The 19845-nt window shown below is 32.5% G+C and overlaps 1 protein-coding gene across 2 annotated transcripts in view; it reads left to right on the top strand.

The window, feature by feature from the left end:
* The window catches only part of srl (sarcalumenin), a 31424-nt gene extending 11579 nt beyond the window's left edge, over positions 1-19845 (top strand). Inside the window, exons 2-7 of one of the 2 annotated variants that reach the window (XM_051106532.1) lie at positions 4557-4652; positions 6837-6932; positions 12852-12887; positions 15979-16095; positions 16184-16417; positions 17979-19845. In XM_051106532.1, the coding sequence (XP_050962489.1) occupies positions 4557-4652; positions 6837-6932; positions 12852-12887; positions 15979-16095; positions 16184-16417; positions 17979-18790 (1391 nt within the window). In that variant the 3' untranslated portion in view covers positions 18791-19845. The remainder of the gene's footprint in view (positions 1-4556; positions 4653-6836; positions 6933-12851; positions 12888-15978; positions 16096-16183; positions 16418-17978) is intronic. The other variant, XM_051106533.1, reaches the window with a different exon arrangement.

The raw sequence follows: 19845 nt of genomic DNA on the forward strand, positions 1-19845 counted from the left end.
ACAGACAGACAGACAGATAGATAGATGGCACGGTTAGATAGATTGATAGAACGACTGATGGAACGATAGATCGTTTAAATTCACTCATTCATAGCAAACAATGTGAACCCATGACTGTTTTGATCCACCTGAGTTGAACTCTATAGATATATCCTGGTAAGATGTAAACAGATGCCGGGCTCTTCAGAAACCTGGCTGGCCCACATTCACAGATGGTTTTTACGTTTGTGCTGATGCAGGTTGATTAAGCATATATTACTTGAGCTGTCAGTTATTTCCGTCGGCAGCCGGCGAGGAAGGCTAGCGCATGCCCAAGCAAGTTTCAGATAAGCAAATAAATGCCAATGGACACCCGAGAACAAAATAAATACGCCATTTAGCCGTACGGGCCACTAGGGGGATTTTGGGAAGGGATGACAGATGAGCTGGACTGCATGCTAACGAACCAAACTTCACTTCTAGAGCTTTCCAGGCAAAGCGCGTAGCAGCAAGCACACTGAATGCTGAATGAAGTTAACAGGTTCACTGTTCAGTGTACTGAATGAAGTAATGAGAGCAACCTTGTGGTAAATATTTCCATGTTTTGTCTCTTAAGCTCACCAAGACTGTATTTATTTGACAGAAATGTAGTAAAAACAGTAAAACTGCGAAATATTATTACAATAAAAAATATTTTTTTTCTTATCAGATTCAGATCAGATTTTTCAGCATCATTACTGCAGTCTTCAATGTCACACGATCCTTCAGAAATCAGTCTAATATAATGATTCGCCGCTCAAGAAACATTATCAATGTTGAATCAGTTAGTTTCATATTTTTGTGGAAACTGTCATTTAGCATTTCCATAATTAACATATCTTCAAGTAGTCCTTTTGATACCATCACATCAGCTATCCAATTTCAAAAGATACAATATATGATAAAATATGGTACTTAGTACATCATATGTGGCAGTACTAGGATTTTTAGGTAACATTAGCATTCTGGGGTAAATCTTCATGCGTTCTGCTGGTAAACATGCATAGAAAACAGTTTAAAGCAGAAGCGATACAGTGTGTTGTTGGGTGCATAAGGGCAGCTGCCCGCTGCTAGATATATTTAGGGTCTGTTGTCTCTCTTATCAGCATATAATCCAACTATTTGGTAGCCATGTGTCCATCATTAAAGCTCCTGCTTGTTATGAAACCAGGGAGTCCCCATATACACCAACAGCACTGTGTTATGAAACCAAGGCTACATTACACTTGACCACTGGTTGTTTTTATTTTTAGATTTGATACTCTAAAATAAGACAGATCAAAGTCAAATAAATGCTTGAGCTTTCTATTCATCACTGAGTCCTGAAACAACGTATCACAGTTTCCATATGTAAAAATATAAAGCAGCACAATTGTTTTCAACATTGATAATAATAGGAAATGTGGAAATGTTTCTTGAGCAGCACATCGTGGTTTGATTTTATTTTTAGATTTGATACTCGGATCAAATTATCACAACAAAATTGAAATGCAATGTTAACAGGATACGTAATGGATGTTGTTGTGTTCTCTCATCTCCTTCCTCCAAAAGAGATGTCTGGCCGCTAATATTTGAGGAACCTGTAATGAATGGCAGCGCTGCTAAATATAAATATAGAGGCACGGTGTCTTCCCATTAGGCTCCATTTATGTCTTGGGTCTTGATAACAGCAGCCTGGCAGGAACGCCCTGAGGCATTGTGGGTAAATATCTATGAACAGAGAGGGGGAAGATTGTGGCATGAATATCAATAGTCTGACATTAATAGTACAACAATGCCCTGATGAGAAGTGTGCTAGACAAATGTTGATAGCAAATAGCAGCTAAGATAAGGCAATGCATTACTATTGCTGTTGCTCATGTTAAGTATTAAAGGGATAGTTCAGACTAAAATGAAAATTCTGTCATTAATTACTCACCTCACTCATCTATGAAATACAAATGAAGGTATTTTTGATGAAATCCGAGAGCTTTCTGACCCTGCATAGACAGCAATGCAACTGACATGTTCAAGGCCCAGAAAGGCTGAAAGGATATCATTAAAATAGTCCATGTGACACCAGTGTATTTTTATGAAACTACAAGAATACTCTGTGTGCGAAGAAAACAAAACAATGTCCTTACTACCTTTCTGGGCCTTGAACGTGTCAGTTGCGTTGCTTTACCAGGGATCTATGCTTACATTTCCTTTTAGGAGCACTTGTGCTCTTTTTAGGAGCACAGTCAAAATTTCAGGAGCACCTTCTAATCAATAATCAAAAAATCAGATAAAAAATTAGTCTTCCCATTACGAGGTGATATTTGACTCCTTAAAGTGATTTACAGAGGAATTTTGTTTTTACCTTTGTAATGGCATTTTTCTAACTTTATTACTAAATTATATTTTATAAGATTTTTAAAATTTCTAATTAAAACAACAGAATAAGAACAAGTAGAACAAGAATAAGTTACCAATCAAATTAAATCTGTATTAACACAATTCATTTGTAGAACTCAAAGATGGCTTGTAGGTGTATTTTCATGTTAAATGAGGCTCAGAGGTGGCATGAGTCCAATCAAATTAATAAATTCATGTTGAGATGAATGTTCTGAATATAAAATTTAGAATACAGAAATATTAAATGATTTAAATAACTGAAAAGATACTTTAAAAATGAAACTAAAACTGCTAGTAGGTGGCGGCAAGTCACTGATTTAATTACTGAATCATTAATTCATTTGATTCGTTCGGACGGCTGATTTATTCAGGAATAAAGCAAGTGACTGTCTTTATGAATGGAAAATTGAATCACTGACTCACTAGATTTGTTTAAATATGCACATTCATTCATAAACCAAACAACGGTGTGTTTGAATGTAGATGTGCATTGGCTCAGTCATGACTTGTTTCAAACTATTTTTGATGACGAAATAGAGCAAACTCTGGCAATAGTGTTATAGGCAGACAATGTCTAAGTCACTTAATGTTAACTTTTCTCATTTACAAACTCCCATAAAATTCATTAAAATCTGTCACTCATCTTAGTTCATCACAATCTCACAAAGTTCCATTAAAATCATCAAAGTTCTCTACACTGCACAATGAATCTCTTATTTATATTCTCTCTACACTTTGTTTATGAAAGGAGTTGTGAGATATGTCTATAAAACATTACTCAACATTGCAAAAACACATAAAAACCTTTGAAGCACCCCTCAGTGCAAACACAAATATGATAATCGGGTCACTCGCACTGGTGTTCCTAAATATTTTTTAATAGTCGCACAAAGAGCCCTGTGTCTATGCAGGATCTGAGAGCTTTTGTATTTCATCAAAAATATCTTAATTTGTGTTCTGAAGATGAACAAAGCTCTTACGGGTTTGGAACGACAAGAGGGTTAGTAATTAATGACAGAGTTTTCATTTTCGGGTCAACCATCGCTTTAAAATTATCCAGCTTATTCTTCAATGCAGAAGTAAACCTATGGGTGAGATTTCCGGTTAAACGAGAATAACAATGTGCAGTAAACGGTAAAACTGTTTGCACTACAAACCAGTGTGTTCATAATTAAGATAACACATTAAAATAATATGGTAAGACACACCAGTTTGCAATATCAAGCAGCAAAACAAGCTGCTTTGTACAGCTAAAAACAGCTAGACGCTTGAGACCGGAAGCCAAACCCATGGACATAAATGAAAGCTGTGCTTGATCTCCGGTTATGGTCGTTTGTAGTTGCCATGGTTTAACTATAGTGTCCAAGCAGAATTACCTACTTTTTTTTTTTTTTTTTACCCAGGGTTGTTTAGAATGACCCAGGGTTAACTATTTAAAGTACGAACAGCCTTCATATGTTATTTATTTAGAAAATATCTGCTGTTGCTTTTTTTGTTAAGTGATCAGACATATGACTTCTTTGTCTGTTGGACAATAAAATACATTTTAAAAATCCCACAATGTAGAAAAGACACTCAGAGCACATTAGAAACTGCATAGCATCATTCTTACAAGTTTGTAAAGGAAATTTGTAAATAAATTGGCTGGCTTCTGATTGGTTAAATGTTTTTATTGTTAATCAGTCGTTTTGAACGTGATTTCAACAATATCGTTCCTCTGTGATGTTATCGTTATGTTGTGGTGTGAAATCCGCTACTCTTTTTACGTTTAGAAAGATTTTCTTAAAACTATGTCTTTATCCTTATATCATCCGTGGTGTGAAGAAGCCTTTAAAATTTGTGCATTTGTTAATATGTTTATTCAAAGACAAATGACTACAGTCTGGACCAGCCCAGACTAACCTTTTATAAGGTGTTTTAAAGTCTGTAAAACTCTTTGCAAATCCTTGTTTATCCATCCAGAAAGCACACAAATAACAGATAACCCGTCGATGCGTCTTGGCAAAGACTAAAAGGACTGTTTTATCACAGGATACTAATCACAGAGACCTCAGGAAGACCTGCTGCAGTCAATTACAGTCCGCTGTGGCTCGCTGGGCTCAGGCTCTCTTCCTCAGGCTTCGAAGGAAGTTTTAAAGTGTGTCCTTTTGGTTTCTCTGCAGAGGAGGAAGCCGTTCTGGAATCCATCCTGAGAGACAGATCTCACATCGAGGAAACTCTGAGGCTCGCGGCGGATGAGAAAGCAGGAGATTATGCTGGTGAGGACATGAAGCTTGTGTCTTAGACACATACACATCATTTCATTTCAGTTTACAGGGTTTTCACACTATGCTAGCAGGTGAATGTTGACTCTAACCTTAGGTTAAGTAACATTTCACACTAGCCTGCTGTAAAGAAACAGCCTATACTGGTTTAAACCAAGAGTTTTCAAACTTTTTAATGAAGAGGACCCAGAAATATGATGTTCTGCTTACAAAAGTCCTTTCTAAACAATAAAATGGCAGTTAAATTTACACTGTATAAGAAAAATATTAAGTGTGATATGATCAATTAAAATAAATTAAGTGGCTTCTGTGTGAACAATTACATTAAAGCAGAAACTAATTATGAATGTATATTTTTAAATATTTTTATATCCATTATTAAAGTTAGATATGTAAACCTAAAAAGATTTTCAATTCAAATTTATTCACAATAAATATGATTTTTTATGAATTCTGTGAGTATTGTAATGTTTTTTAATTCTGTAAATGTGCTAAAAAATATAAATAAAGTTTATTAATATTAATATAAAAATAATATTGTAAGTTAATAAAACTTTGATATCTTAAAAAACATTTACATTTTTTGCAGCTCTCGTATGAACCTCTTTCCACACCTTTGTTGCTGTTTACTAAAACTATAAAAAATTATTTATATAAATATTAAATAAAAAACGTGAACTTAAACTGAAAAATTAAAAAATGTAAAATAAAATAAAAAAAGTTTGTTGAAGTACAAAAATCACTGAAATTAAAACTGAAATAAAAATATATAAATATATAAAGGAAAACAGGAAAAAAATAAGGAAATATTAAGTGTGATATAATTAAATAAAATCAAGTGGCTTCTGTATGAACAATTACATTAAAGCCAAAATTAATTATTAATATATACTCTTAAATATCTTTATATCCATTATTAAAGTAACTTTAGATATATAAAGCCTAAATAGAAACAATGTCAATTCAAAATTTTTCACAATAAAAAAGATTTTTTATGATTTCTGTGAATATTGTAATGTTATTGAATTCTGTAAATGTGCTCAAATTAATCATTTTATTTTATTAATAAATTAAATATATTTAAATTAATTTAAAAATAATATTGTAAGTTAATATGATAACTTTACATTTACATTTTATGCAGCTCCCTTATGAACTCCTTTTGCCACCTTTGTTGCTGTTTACTAAAACTATACAAATAATTTTCGTTGCTTGAATATAAATATTTAATTAAAAAATAGTTACCATGGAAACTAAAAATTAAAATAAAAAATGTAAAATTAAAAAAAATTGAAGTATAAAAATAACTGAAATTAAAATGTATAAATATATATAAAAAACAAATAAAACGGACAAAATCACATAAAATGGCTAAATCTTCAGTTACAATATTTAAAATAAAAATATAAAAAATAAGATTTTATTCAAAATATCAATAAATTTGCTAACAGTGTATAAATACACTGCACACAGCAACTTATGTAAGTTATGACAAAATTAATTCTTCAAAAAAAAAAACTTTTTGCTTTTAAAAGTTACATGAAATTCAACTTGGTTTAATGTAATTTGAGTTAAAATGACTTGTACAACCAAGTTGATTATACCTAAAAATGTAAGGCTGCAACTGAACTTAAGTTTTCAAGTTAAAATAGGTGATTTTTTTTACAGTGTAATGCTAAAATAACACTGCACAGCTTGAAAACTCCTGATTTCAATCTCACAAAGCTGTTTGTAGAGCCATAATCTTTTAAACTAACTATCAAACATTATAATTTGTTTTTACAATCACAGCAGCATTTATCTGGCACGAAACCTTCAGCTAAACTAGTTTTTGGGCAGCTTGTAGGCCATGAAGCATGAAATCACGTTGAGTCATTGCTGCTTGTGAACTGAACTCGCCATAAAAGTTCAAAAATGGATTATTTAGTCCATATGTCACATCAGCTACCAGGAGAAAGTTGTTATCTGACTCACCGTATCCGCTCCATAGACTACTGCCTCAGAAAGGCACGTAGGTGTTTTTAGGTCTGTTTACACCAGCGTCTCCTTTCATTTCCTTCCCAAACGCTTTATCCACAACACCATCTGCAGTCTTTCCTCTCTGTGCTCTGCCCCTGTGTGTGCTGGTGGATGTCATACGCAACTTCACTCTTTGTTTGTTCTGTTTTTATCTTTCAGCTGCTTTGCAGAGGCTGAGGAAGATCTACCACAACTCCATCAGGCCCATGGAACAGGCCTACAAGTACAATGAGCTGAGACAGCATGAGATCTCAGGTACTGTCACCCCGCTTTCCACCGCTGTCTCGTGTGTGTTTGTCTACTCTCAAAAAATATTTAGGCCTATAAAACATTAACATAAACTGTGATGTGATGCATATTTGTCAGTCATACAAAATAAATGGGTTTCTTAAGATTTCTGCACTCAAAATCATATTGTCAATAATAAACTATGCCATTATTTAGATTTTTTTTTTTTAGAATTGAAATAATGATTTTTTTTTTTTTTTTTTTAAAAATGCTTTTATTCATATTGCAGGTAAGTAAAACCATAACAAAAAATTGTCGATTTAAATTAACATTAACTAAAATAAAATATAAAATCCTTACTTACACACTTTTTTATTTTTTATTTTAGCTCAGAGGAAAAATGTATAATTTTTATTATTAAACTTGATGTAAAAAAGAAAAACACAAATTAATAAATAATAACAAATTGGCTAAAAAATAAATTCATAAAAATAAAAACTAAAATTAAAACAAAAATGGAAAATAAGTAAAACCTATACAGACAAATCAAAAACTAATAAAAATGACAAAAATACAACAAATTAGTAAAACGTAAAAATGAAAATGAGAACTGTAAATATCAAAATAAAAACTTCAAAATATTGAGCATACTTTTTTAAAATTGAACTTTATGTAGCAAAATAACTAAAACTGAAATACAAATGAATTTAATCTGTTAACGAAAACTAAGGAAAATAAAAAGCTTTCGGCTGGAAGTAAAATAAAAACTCAAAGTATATATATTTTCATTTAACTTGATCGTACTAAAATAACAAACTAAAATAGAAATAAAAAATTAGTAAATTAGTAAAACTTTAAAATGAAAATGAGAACTGTACATTTTCAAAATAATGAGCATCAATTTTAAAAAATTTAACTTTATGTAGTAAAATAGCTAAAACTGAAATAAATCTATGTATAGATATAAGACAAAAACTCTAAAATTACTAAAATATTACAACAAATTACTAAAACTTCAGCTGAAAGTAAATGAAAACTGAAAATATATATTTTTCATTTAACTTGATTGTTCTAAAAAAAACTAAAACTGAAGTAAATAAAAACTTTATAGTCATATAAAAAACTAACAAAAATGTTTCATTTATGTGTGACTGACAAATATGCATTGCATTAAGTTTGTCAAAACTCTGTGATCAAAATCAGTTTTATATGCAATTCAAATACATAAATCTTAAATTGAGGCCGAGAATATCTTTTGAGTGTAGTTTAGCATTATATGAATGTTGACTGGTTATTCATCTCCATTATATCATTCTCCACCATCCAAACCATCCCACTGCACATTCAGGCTGCCATCATCATATTCATAAGCAAGAACCCAGGGCTGCTGTGGCACATTTCAAGATCTTTAATTAAATACTAATGTAGTCATTTATAAATAGTCTTGAATTACATGTCCTAAACTCACACTGTTTGTGTTCTCGGCCCAGCGATTGTCGCTCGCGGCTAAATTTAATCATCATTTTCTGTGTAATGTGTGCATCAGCAAATGTGGTTCTTTCATATGAGTATTTCATTTCACTCACAAAGTTCCAGATACTTCAGAGCTGGTAAATAAAGTCCCTCTAGACAATGAAGTGCAGGATTAATTGAAGCTAAAGGCGTTGGCGTATCCGAGTATGGTGGCTTCTTTGAGCCAACACATGTGCGCTTCGTCACTCCACAGCTGTAGCGCTGGTGCTCGTCCAGAGCCGGCCGAGGGGGGCCAGAAAACAGAGGAAGAAAGAAAGAGAGAGAGAGAGAGTTAAAATAGAAAACACAAGGCTTTCTTATTACTGCCGGAGGAACGAAGCCTCCATCTGAAAGCAATCAGGAGTTTCTCAACAGCCCTCACTTTATATAAGAGCTCTATGTGCTCGAGTCTGTACAAATGTCTCATGGATATCCTCTGTGCGGCGTTTCTCTGTTTGTAATTATTTATACAGTAATACCTTATGAAAGCCGGGGTTCTGCAGGCTTAAGTTGTGCTTTTGGATGAGCTGAACTTTTGATGTGCAGTACTTAAAGACTTTTCACAAACAATATCTGAAAATAATAAATGGCAAAACGTATCAACATTTACACTAACACTTCACTAAATAAAGTAGGCCATGCTTTATATGTCATCTAGACCCTTCATTTTCGATTTTGCTTAATATTATTAGTGTATTAGGTGTAAGACCTTATTACATAATGAATTAATTTATTTATATAATACACATTTTTTGTTGTTGTTGGCAATAACATTAAAACCAAATAGTTTTATTGTAGATCATTTTCATGATATACATCTTGAATCAAATTAATTATGAATTATGCATAATTTAAATATGCAAACATTTAAAGGACAATTACACAATATAACTTATTTTAACTTATTTTAACATAACTTAGTTTATTTTATATTATGGTTTTGGATGAAATTTTGACTTCTTGACTTTTAGCAAATATTTCTTAAAACCTTAAAGTATCCCAAATAATGTGACAAAATTTATAAACAAAGTTTATGAATTTGTTTTTTTTTAAATGTATCAGTATTTTACAACTTCAAAGTTTCAGTGTGACAAAATTGAGATTATATATCATTGTCACCAAATACATTTTTAGAAAAATGCTATTTTTATTTTTAATATACATCACAATTAGTTGTCTTATTTATTTATTTATTTATTAACAACATTCAACCAATATTTTTTGTTGGTCATAACATTAAAACAAGCTAAATATTTTTGTGGTATGTTCATAATGTGCATATGTATATATATTTAATAAAATGAATTAAGAATTATGCATAATTTGCATATTTAAGCTTTTAAATGGACAAATACACGATACAAAACATAATTTAGTTGATTTTATATTATGGTTTTGGATTAAATTTTGACTTCTTGACTTTTACCAATATTTCTTAAAACTTGAAAATATCCCAAGTAATGTGACAAAATTTATAAACAAAGTTTAAGAATTTAGATTTTGTAAAATTTATATCATTTTCACCAAATAAATGAGTCAGTTTTTAGAAAAATAAAATTTTTGGACCTTTAATTTAGGATTTTTCTTAATATATATTACTTTTTATTTATTTATTGCCACAACACTAAAACCCAATAGTTTTTTATGACATTTTCGTAATCTACATATTTAATCTAATTAATTGTAAATTATGTGTAATTTAAACATTTAAATGTATTAAACAATACAAAAACATTATCTTGGTTGTATTATATTATGCTTTAAGATGCACTGAACTTTTTACTTTCAACAATATTTTAAAATATCAAACTTTTAGACAAAATAACAATTATATTTGTATATAGTTTTCACCAAATAAATTGTTAGAAAATTTTAAATTTAAATTAAATTAGACCTTTAATATATATTACTTTTATTTATTTATTTATTTAAACACAACATGTTTTGTTGGTGATAACATTAAAACAAGCCCAATATTTTTTTGTGATTTTGTTCATAATCTGCATATGTATGGTTATTTGATCAAATTAATGATTAATTAATCATTAACATAATTTGCATATTTAAATGACAAAGACATGATACAAAATCATGTTTTGTTTATATTATATTATGCTTTTGACTTCTTATAGCAATATTTCTTCAACCTTTCAGAAAATATCCCAAGTAATATGTGACAATTTATAAACAAAATATATTAATTAATTTTTTTTTTTTTTTTAATTTTTATCAAATAACTTTTCAGAAAGATGCTTTTTTTGGTCCTTACAACATTTTTTGTTGGTGATAACATTAAAACAAGCCCAATAGTTTATGTTCGTAATCTGCATATGTATGTATTTTTACAAAATTAATTATAAATGATGCATAATTTGCATATTTAAACTTTACAAGACCTGATACAAAAACATAATTTAGTTTATTATTATTATATTGTTGTATTACTTTACATTTTACAGTTTTATATAATTTTCATCAAATAAATTAGCAGAAAATGCAAGGAAAAAAATGCAATTTTTGGATGTTACACTTTATATTTTTCTTAATATATATTACTAAATATTATATTATGTATATATATATTTTTTTAATTTAAATACAGAGCATTTTTGTAGGTGATAACATTAGCCTCAAAATATTATTTAGCAAAGTTAATTTTTTGTTAAAAGGAAACCCCACATTTTAACCCATTGACCAGATTTACCTGTTCCCTTAGTAGTAGTTTGAAGTTTAGAAAAACAAGGACGAGTTATTATTGTAGAGCTTTTGGGTGTATGTAGGTTGTGTCCTCTGAAGGGTGACTTTCACGGTGTTGAGTGTCCTGCTAACCCCTGACTGAACACTGGGATCCAGCTTGCCCCCTTGTGGTTCAGCATGGTATTTAACCCCCACACTCACCACAATAATGCAAAACTGACCTTTACACTTGTGAGGAAGTAGAAAGAAGCTGAAACAAGCTAGCAGATATCATCTGAGCACCAGTGTGATCAAAGCCTGCTGCTGGTGATCAAAGGAAGATAATGTGTCATAAACCATCACATCACAAGAAACATTCGTTTAATACGGGTATATACTGTCATGCATGGGCTTCTGGGTACAAGTTTTTTGTTTGTTTTTTTACACCAAATATTTGACACAGCACAACCATAAATTTTAGTGGGACTTATGTTAACTTTGGTTGATTTAGGCTTTTTAAAATTAGACTGTTATAAATTCAGGTATTTGTTTATTTAATATGTATTTAATTTGTTTCATTTTAAAAATGTTCTAATTTTACTTAAATTTATCCTTTAAAAATATAATTGGGCTGAGTCTTAGAACCTGTAAAGATCATATTTCACCACAAAATCAAAAGAAATTATATTTTACAAAAAAAAATAAATGTAGCCTACTTTTAGGAAGACGATTTTTTTTTTTTTTATTTATATATATATATATATATATATATATATATATATATTATTGTAATGCAAAAATCGCATTGTATATATATATATATATATATATTTGCAAAAATATAAAATTTCACAAATAAATACTACACTAAAAATATATGGTGTTGAAACAATTTTCATTCAGAAATAGTAGTAGTAAATTTCAAAACAATTTTGAAGAAATGACAAGTAGCATTTGTAATTAAAAAAATTGTAATCATATTTTCCTATAAAATGATCTTTGTAAACATGATCTTTGGTTTGTGTGCAATTTTGTTGTACCTTGTTAAAATAGTTAATTTAAATGAAATAATATTGGATGTAATTTGTCAGACACTTCCTGACAAATTTCATTAGATTAATCATTAATTTATTTACTTATTTATTTAGTTAGTATAAAACAAGACAAAAAAAGAAAAAACTGTTTTTGTTTTACACATAAACATATATATATCTTTATTTCTAAGAAGTTTCTTTGATTTATATAGTACATTTACAATAAATAAATAAGATATCTTTTTGTGTAAAACAATACATATTTATTTATTTATTGGCACAACAATTTTTACATGTCATTTTGGGTCCAACACATTCTTGACAGTTTTCATTAGATTAAACATTTATTTCTTTGTGTAAAACAAGAGGGAAAAAAGCAGTAGTGATTTATATAGTACATCTTTTTGTGCAGCACAAGACTTTTTTTTATTTTTTTTCTACATTTATTTATAAGAATAGGATTTGTTGCCGTGTGTGTTCAATCTCTTCCAGAAAGCATTGTATCTGGACGACCATCAATCCTCATCCACACACATTTCAGCTCATCACATACTGTCTCCTGCTTCACAGGAAAAGTGTCTCTTTCTGTCCTCCTCCTCGACTTCTCTCTTTGATCCTTTCACATTCTCTCTGTCGGTCTGTCTTCTTCCTCTGCCTGCACTTTTCCTCACACTTGTCATTTTCATCCCTTTCTCCTCCCCCGACATCACCCGTCACTAAACAGCCTATCCTGGACGCACACTGGGGGATTCTGCCACAGGTGGGTATGACGGGGCGCTTCACTGCATGGCACTGCCTGCGTCTCTGATCCCCTGCGGTGTAACGCCAGCTAGCGCTCATCTGCCCAATTACCATCAGCACTGAATGAGCACTAATTACAAAGTGCCATTATCTGTCAGCGTGTCGCATTGCTCAGCCGACATTCAGCCACTGGAAAGAACAAAATTGGATTGATTTTTTTAGAGAATATAAAACTAACAAATCATCTGGTGGCACGTTCAACAATTCAACCAGCAGATTTGGGAGAAAGTCTAGATTTGGTTCAGCTATTTTACTTCATCCAACTAATCGAGTTGTCTAATTGAATTAATTCTGAACACTAATCGAAGAATAATTTGATCATCCATATTATAAGATAAATGTTCATTGTAAAAAAAGTTTTTTTTTTTTAAGTTTTTGTTTTAAAGCATTGATTTATGGATTGGTTTGTGCAATAAACAATGCTTGGCAATTAATTTTGACGTATCTGTTACAAACTTTTGGGGTCAGTATGATTTTTTTAGGAAATTAATAGTTTTATTCAGCAAGGATGCATTTAATCAAAAGTGGCAGTAAAGATATTTATAATGTTAATAAAAGATTTTCATTTGATTTTTCTGTTCATCAAAGAATCTTGAAAAACAAAATGTGTCAGTTTCCACAAAAATATGAAGCAGCACAACTATTTCCAACAATATATAAGAAATGTTTCTTGAGCAGCAAATCAGCATATTAGAATGATTTCTGAAAGATCATGTGACACTGAAGACTGGAGTAATGATGCTGAAAATTCAGCATTGCATCACTAGAATAAATTATAGTTTAAAATATATTCAAATACAAAACAGTTATTTAAAATTGTAATAATATTTCACAATTTTTCTGTTTTTATTGCATTTTGATCATATATACATGCAGCCTTGGTGAGCAAAGGAAAAAAATCTTACCGATCCCAAAAATTTGACTGGTTTTATGACATGTCTGGTAGATGACATATAAATAAAAATGCAAATAAAAAATGAGCCAGTGAGGGATAGAAGTAAAATCTTTTTAATATGTCGTACTGTTATGTATGTGGGTGTTAATAAGTCCTTCAAAAAAACACTGAAAATATTCACATTAGAGGACAAAAACACCACATAACATAGGTTGCGCATATTAGGCAAAACCTAAAGAATGTATATATTGAATAGTCTGTACTTCCATCTGTCATAGCCTTGATTTTATTTGCATCATATTAAATATGTGGCATCTACTCTGGCTAAAGTTCATTGGTGTATCAATGTTGGTTGCATGTGCAGTCCTGGCATGCCCATGTGAGTGGGTTACTTGTCTTACGTCAGATGCTTGTACCAAATTTGACTTGTATTTAAAAGATCCAACACTCTTAAAAATAAAAGTTCTAAAATGGAATTTTCGAGTCCACAGAAAAAACATTTTAGGTTCCCCCAAAGAACCGTTCACATTTCAGTGTGAAGAACATTTTAATAATCTAAAGAACCTTTTGTGCATTTGAAAAGTGCCTTGGATGTTTAAGGTTCTTCATGGAATCAGATGCCAATAAAGTACCTTTATTTTTAAGATTGTGGAGTCACATATTGTGTCTGAAGATTTGATGGTGCTCAGGTTATTTTTTAATGTGACTCGGTTCAAAAACCTCTTCTGCGCTTCTAGCCAAGCTACTCAACCTCTACACTGCTGTAGAGGGGCCTTGACCGATTGTGTTTGCACCATTCTGGAGTACTTCGTAGAAATAACATTCTCTGCAATTAAACAGAAATTAGTTTCTTTTCCTAAAGAACTCTTATTCTGTCCTCAGACTTTACAAGTGAATAGTTAAAGAAAGTGAAACGACCTTCATTCCTTCATCTAAACTCTTAAATAGGCATTCATTAGATATTTTCTTAGCTATGAATTCAGGAAACCTTTCTCGTTATCTAGAAAGGGTTTGATGAAAGATACTGGGTTCAAATATTTTCTCAACAAATATTTGGGTTCCTTGAAGGAGAAGTTGACTTCCAGAACAAAAATTATCATGTTCATGTCTTTCTTTCTTCAGTCGATAAGAATTATGTTTTTTTGAGGAAAACATTTTAGGAATCATCTCCATATAGTGGACTTCAATGGTGGCCCCACGTTTAAAAGTATATAAATTGTCAATTTGTTTCGAAAATGACCGATCTTTTCTCTAGATAAGACCCTTCTTCCTTGGCTGGGATCGTTTAGAGTCCTTTAAAGCTGGATTTAAACTATATTTTGGAAGTTCAAACTTGGGGACACCGTTGAAGTCCACTATATGGAGATAATTCCTGAAATATTTTCTTCAAGAAACAATTTCGAAAATTAAGAAAAACTGATTTACTTGCACTGATGTCAACACTCAACAATGCTGCATGGCGCATTTGTTACTCTTAACGCTTGCTGTTTTTGCTGGCTCTTCTGGGAATGTGCACCCCACTGTGATGGTACTTTACTTTCTGTTGTCTAAGGTGAAAAATGGAAACCAGTTATTCAGCAACATGCAATAAGAATAAGCAACAAACACCAAACGTGTAATGCTTATGACATGTTGTTATGTCAAGGTAACACTGTATGTGGAATGGAATGATGCTGTGAAGAAGAATTTCCCTTAAAGGGACAAATAAAGTCTAAAAGAAAACCTTGCAACCCTTTGACAGATGGATACAAAGGTTTTAATAATGACCAATTAATCACTGAATATGTAAATTCATGCACTCATAAAATTAAAGGTTACAAGCCATATAAAAAACATTTTTGGTTCCTCAAAGAACCTTTCATTGAAAAGTTCTAAAAAAAGAACCATTTTTCTGAGTGTGAAGAACATTTGAAAAATTTAAAGAATCTTTTTCCACTCTAAAGATTCTTTTGTGGAATGAAAAGGTTCTGTGGTTGTTAAAGGTTCTTCATGGAACTATCAATGTCAATTAAGAACCTTCATTTCTGAAAGTGTATGCATATAAGGGAAAAATAGCTTTTTCATTTATGATAGAACTTGAATTGTGGTTCTTGACCTTAGTCTCAGATTTTTTAATAGTAAACACCATTGTTCTCTAACACTTTCTCTCACACAGATGGAGAAATCACCTCCAAACCCATGGTGCTGTTCCTCGGACCCTGGAGTGTGGGCAAGTCCTCCATGATTAACTATCTGTTGGGTTTGCAGGACACCCCTTATCAGCTGTACACAGGTAAACTCCCACCTTTGCTGCTTTTCAAGTGGTTTTCAACACTGGAGTATTGTTTCATTACAAATGTACAAATCTTCTGTTTGTCCAGGCGCTGAGCCCACTACCTCAGAGTTTACCGTCATCATGCACGGCGAGAAGATCCGCACCGTGGAGGGCATCGTCATGGCTGCTGACAGCTCTCGCTCCTTCTCCCCGCTGGAGAAGTTCGGCCAGAACTTTTTGGAGAAGCTGGTTGGCATTGAGATGCCCCACAAGCTCCTGGAGAGGGTCACATTTGTGGACACGCCTGGAATCATTGAGAACCGCAAGCAGCAGGAGAGAGGTACAGACTTCTCCATTGATTTCTGTAATTTAAGGGTACCCCTGGGACCTTAAAAGTCTTAAACTCAAATCGAAGGTCATAAAAAGTCTTACATATATCAGATGGTAAAGGAGGAGTCTTAATTATCATTTTAAGAGGTCTTAAATTTGGGAATCGCAAAACGGCTTAATGTGATCATTAAACTTTGGTAAATCACTGTTTCATTGTTGCACTTTCAAAATGCTGTCAATCCATTTTTTTCATGCATTTATGACAAGTGATTGTTTATGATGTACTGTATATGAATTATGACAATGTTTACTTTACGGTGTTTATAGTGCACCTTTTATTTCTCTCAGTTCTGTGCAGCTGGAAGTAGTGACACTTACACATTTCAAAATAAGAGTCCTGGTTTATTTCAGGCTTGTTTATAATTAAAAGTCCTTTTATTATGGGTGTTATTATTTATTATTGGGAGAATTATATAAATTAAAATTTTTATTTATCAAGAATGTTTTAAAGTGATCAAAAGTGAAGATCAAGAAATGTATAATGTTAGAAAAGATTTCTGTTTCAGATAAATGCTGTTCTTCTGAACTTTCTTTTCATCAAAGAAACCTGAAAAAATTCTACTCAGCTGTTTTCAACATAATAATAATAATAAATGTTTTTTGAACAGCAAATCAGAATATTAGAATGATTTCTGAATGATCATGTGACAGGAGTAATGATTCTAAAAATTCAGCTTTTAAATTCCAAGAATAAATTACATTTTAAAATATATTCAAATAGAAAGCAGTTATTTTAAATAGTAAAAATATTTCAGAATTGTACTGTTTTTGCTGTATTTTGGATCAAATAAATACAGGCTTGGTGAGCAGAAGAGACTTCTTTAAAAAACATACAAAATCTTTTGACTGGTAGTGCAGATATGACTAGTACTGACACCAGGGTTATTGTAGTTAACTAAAACTAAAACTTTAAAGAAAAACATTTTTGTTACCCGGAAAAAAAATAAACGTTAGCTGAAATAATATCAAATAAAATAAAGTAAAATAAAATGAAATGAAATTTATTTCAGCTAGTTGCCAAAGCAAACTTTTTCATTTTCATTTATCAAAATAAAATGGACATACAAAAAAAAGATATATATAAAAATGACAAAAACATTAAAATATTCAAAATATTCAAAAAACTCAAAATATTCAAAAAGATATATTAGTATCCCAGTTATACTAAAAAAACACTGATTGCACAACATTCAGTTTGTTTATTTATTAAGAAAAAACATTTTAATCATATCAGCAAAATCTTATATCAGTCAACTTTTAATTCGTATGTATTGATATACTGGTACATGAGTAAAATACATTGAATAAAACATATTGAGTCAGTATTAAGTTGCTGAATGCGAATTACATAATTTGTTGTTTTGCGATTGTATATGTTTACTCTGTATGGATATACAGTATTAATATTATTTGCAAACGTCTTAAAAACAATAAATTTGTTTTTAAAAACACATATACCAGTATTTAGCAATCGTAATTTATTTCATTTATATTTTTTCTCCCACTTCAAGGTTATCCATTCAACGACGTGTGCCAGTGGTTTATCGATCGCGCCGACCTCATTTTCGTGGTTTTTGATCCCACTAAGCTGGACGTCGGTCTCGAATTGGAGATGCTCTTCCGTCAGCTGAAAGGTCGGGAGTCCCAGATCCGTATCATCCTTAACAAAGCCGACAGCTTGGCAACCCAGGACCTCATGCGTGTCTACGGCGCCCTCTTCTGGAGCCTGGCACCCCTCATTAACGTAACCGAGCCCCCACGTGTGTACGTCAGCTCTTTCTGGCCCTACGACTATGCGCCTGACACCAGCCGCGAACTCTTCAAACGCGAGGAGATATCCTTACTGGAAGACCTGAACCAGGTAATCGAGAATCGTCTGGAGAACAAAATCGCCTTTATTCGGCAGCACGGCATCCGCGTTCGCATTCATGCCCTCCTGGTGGACCGCTACGTGCAGACCTTTAAGGAGAAGATGAGCTTCTTCAGTGATCCCGAACTGGTCTTCAAAGAGATCGTGGATGATCCTGACAAGTTCTACATTTTTAAGTCCATCCTGGCCAAAACCAACGTCAGTAAGTTCGACCTGCCCAACCGAGACGCTTACCGCGACTTCTTTGGGATCAACCCGGTGAACAGCTTCAAGCAGCTGTCGGCCCAATGCTCCTACATGGGCGGTTGTCTTCTGGAGAAGATCGAGCACGCCATAACCCACGAACTGCCCTCTCTGCTCGGCAGCATCAACTCCGGCAAGAACCCGACCCTGTCTTCCTGCGAGGCCACTGGCTGCGGCGAGAAGCCCAAGAACCGCTACCGGCGAAACTGAGAGAAGAAAACAAGGTGGGAGGGAGACCGAGGAGGAGGACGAGAGATAGAAAGGAGGGACGGTGGAGCGAACAAACCAAGGAGGAGCAGTGGAGCTAATCCTGTTCCTGCCGCAGGTCCGTTTCGAGGCAACGGAGACGGATCTCACGGGACTTTTTTTTGCGTGAAGAGGTTGTGTGTGGGGACGTTTGAGGGCGGGGGATTCTGGGATGGGGTGGAGGGAGGTTCTTGTGAAGTCTTGAGGCGGAGTTTCTTGTGAATGCGAGGAGAGCGCGCCAAAATAACTCTCCTCTCTTTCCGCACTACTTTTATAAACTGTCTGCAGTTTTGGAGGGAAAAATGTGTACGCATGGAAAAACAAAAAATGGCTGACACACACTTAAAAAATGTAAAAAATAGCAAAAATAAAATATCCTGAGACTGAAAATCAGGTATCAGCTGCCTTGAATGTGAACCAAAATGCAACTGCCATGTTTTAAACATACTGATTCTACAATCAGTTCCCTAGTCATGCATTTTTCCACTGTCTTTGGGTTGATTTGTTCACTTTTATAGGTTAGTAACTATGGATGATTGTTTCTCTCTCCTGAGATATTGATAAGCTAGTAGCATTTTTACACTGCATGTTATGATACAGTTCCATATGGGTTTGGTTTCTGTCACATTTCCACTTATCCATTTTGTATACCACAATAAAAACTGATTTACACTCTTAAAAATAAAGGTTCCAAAGGTTGGCAGCAATGCCATAGAAAAAGTTCACACAAAAATTTAAATTTGCTGAGAATTCACTCACCCCCAGGCCATTTAAGATGTAGATGGGTTTGTTTCTTTATCAGAAAAGATTTGGGGAAATTTTGCATTATATGAGCAGTGAATGGGTGCCGTCGGAATGAGAGTTCAAACAGCTGTTAAAAACTCCACAAGTAACACAACTTCAGTCCATCAATTAACATCTTTTAAAGTGAAACGCTGTGTGTTTGAAGAAACAAATCCATCATTAAAGTATTTTTAACTTTAAACCACCACTTCTGACCAAAATATCACTCCATAGAG

This window comes from Labeo rohita, chromosome 3 (genome assembly GCF_022985175.1).
Source record: "Labeo rohita strain BAU-BD-2019 chromosome 3, IGBB_LRoh.1.0, whole genome shotgun sequence".
NCBI classification, from domain to species: domain Eukaryota; kingdom Metazoa; phylum Chordata; class Actinopteri; order Cypriniformes; family Cyprinidae; genus Labeo; species Labeo rohita.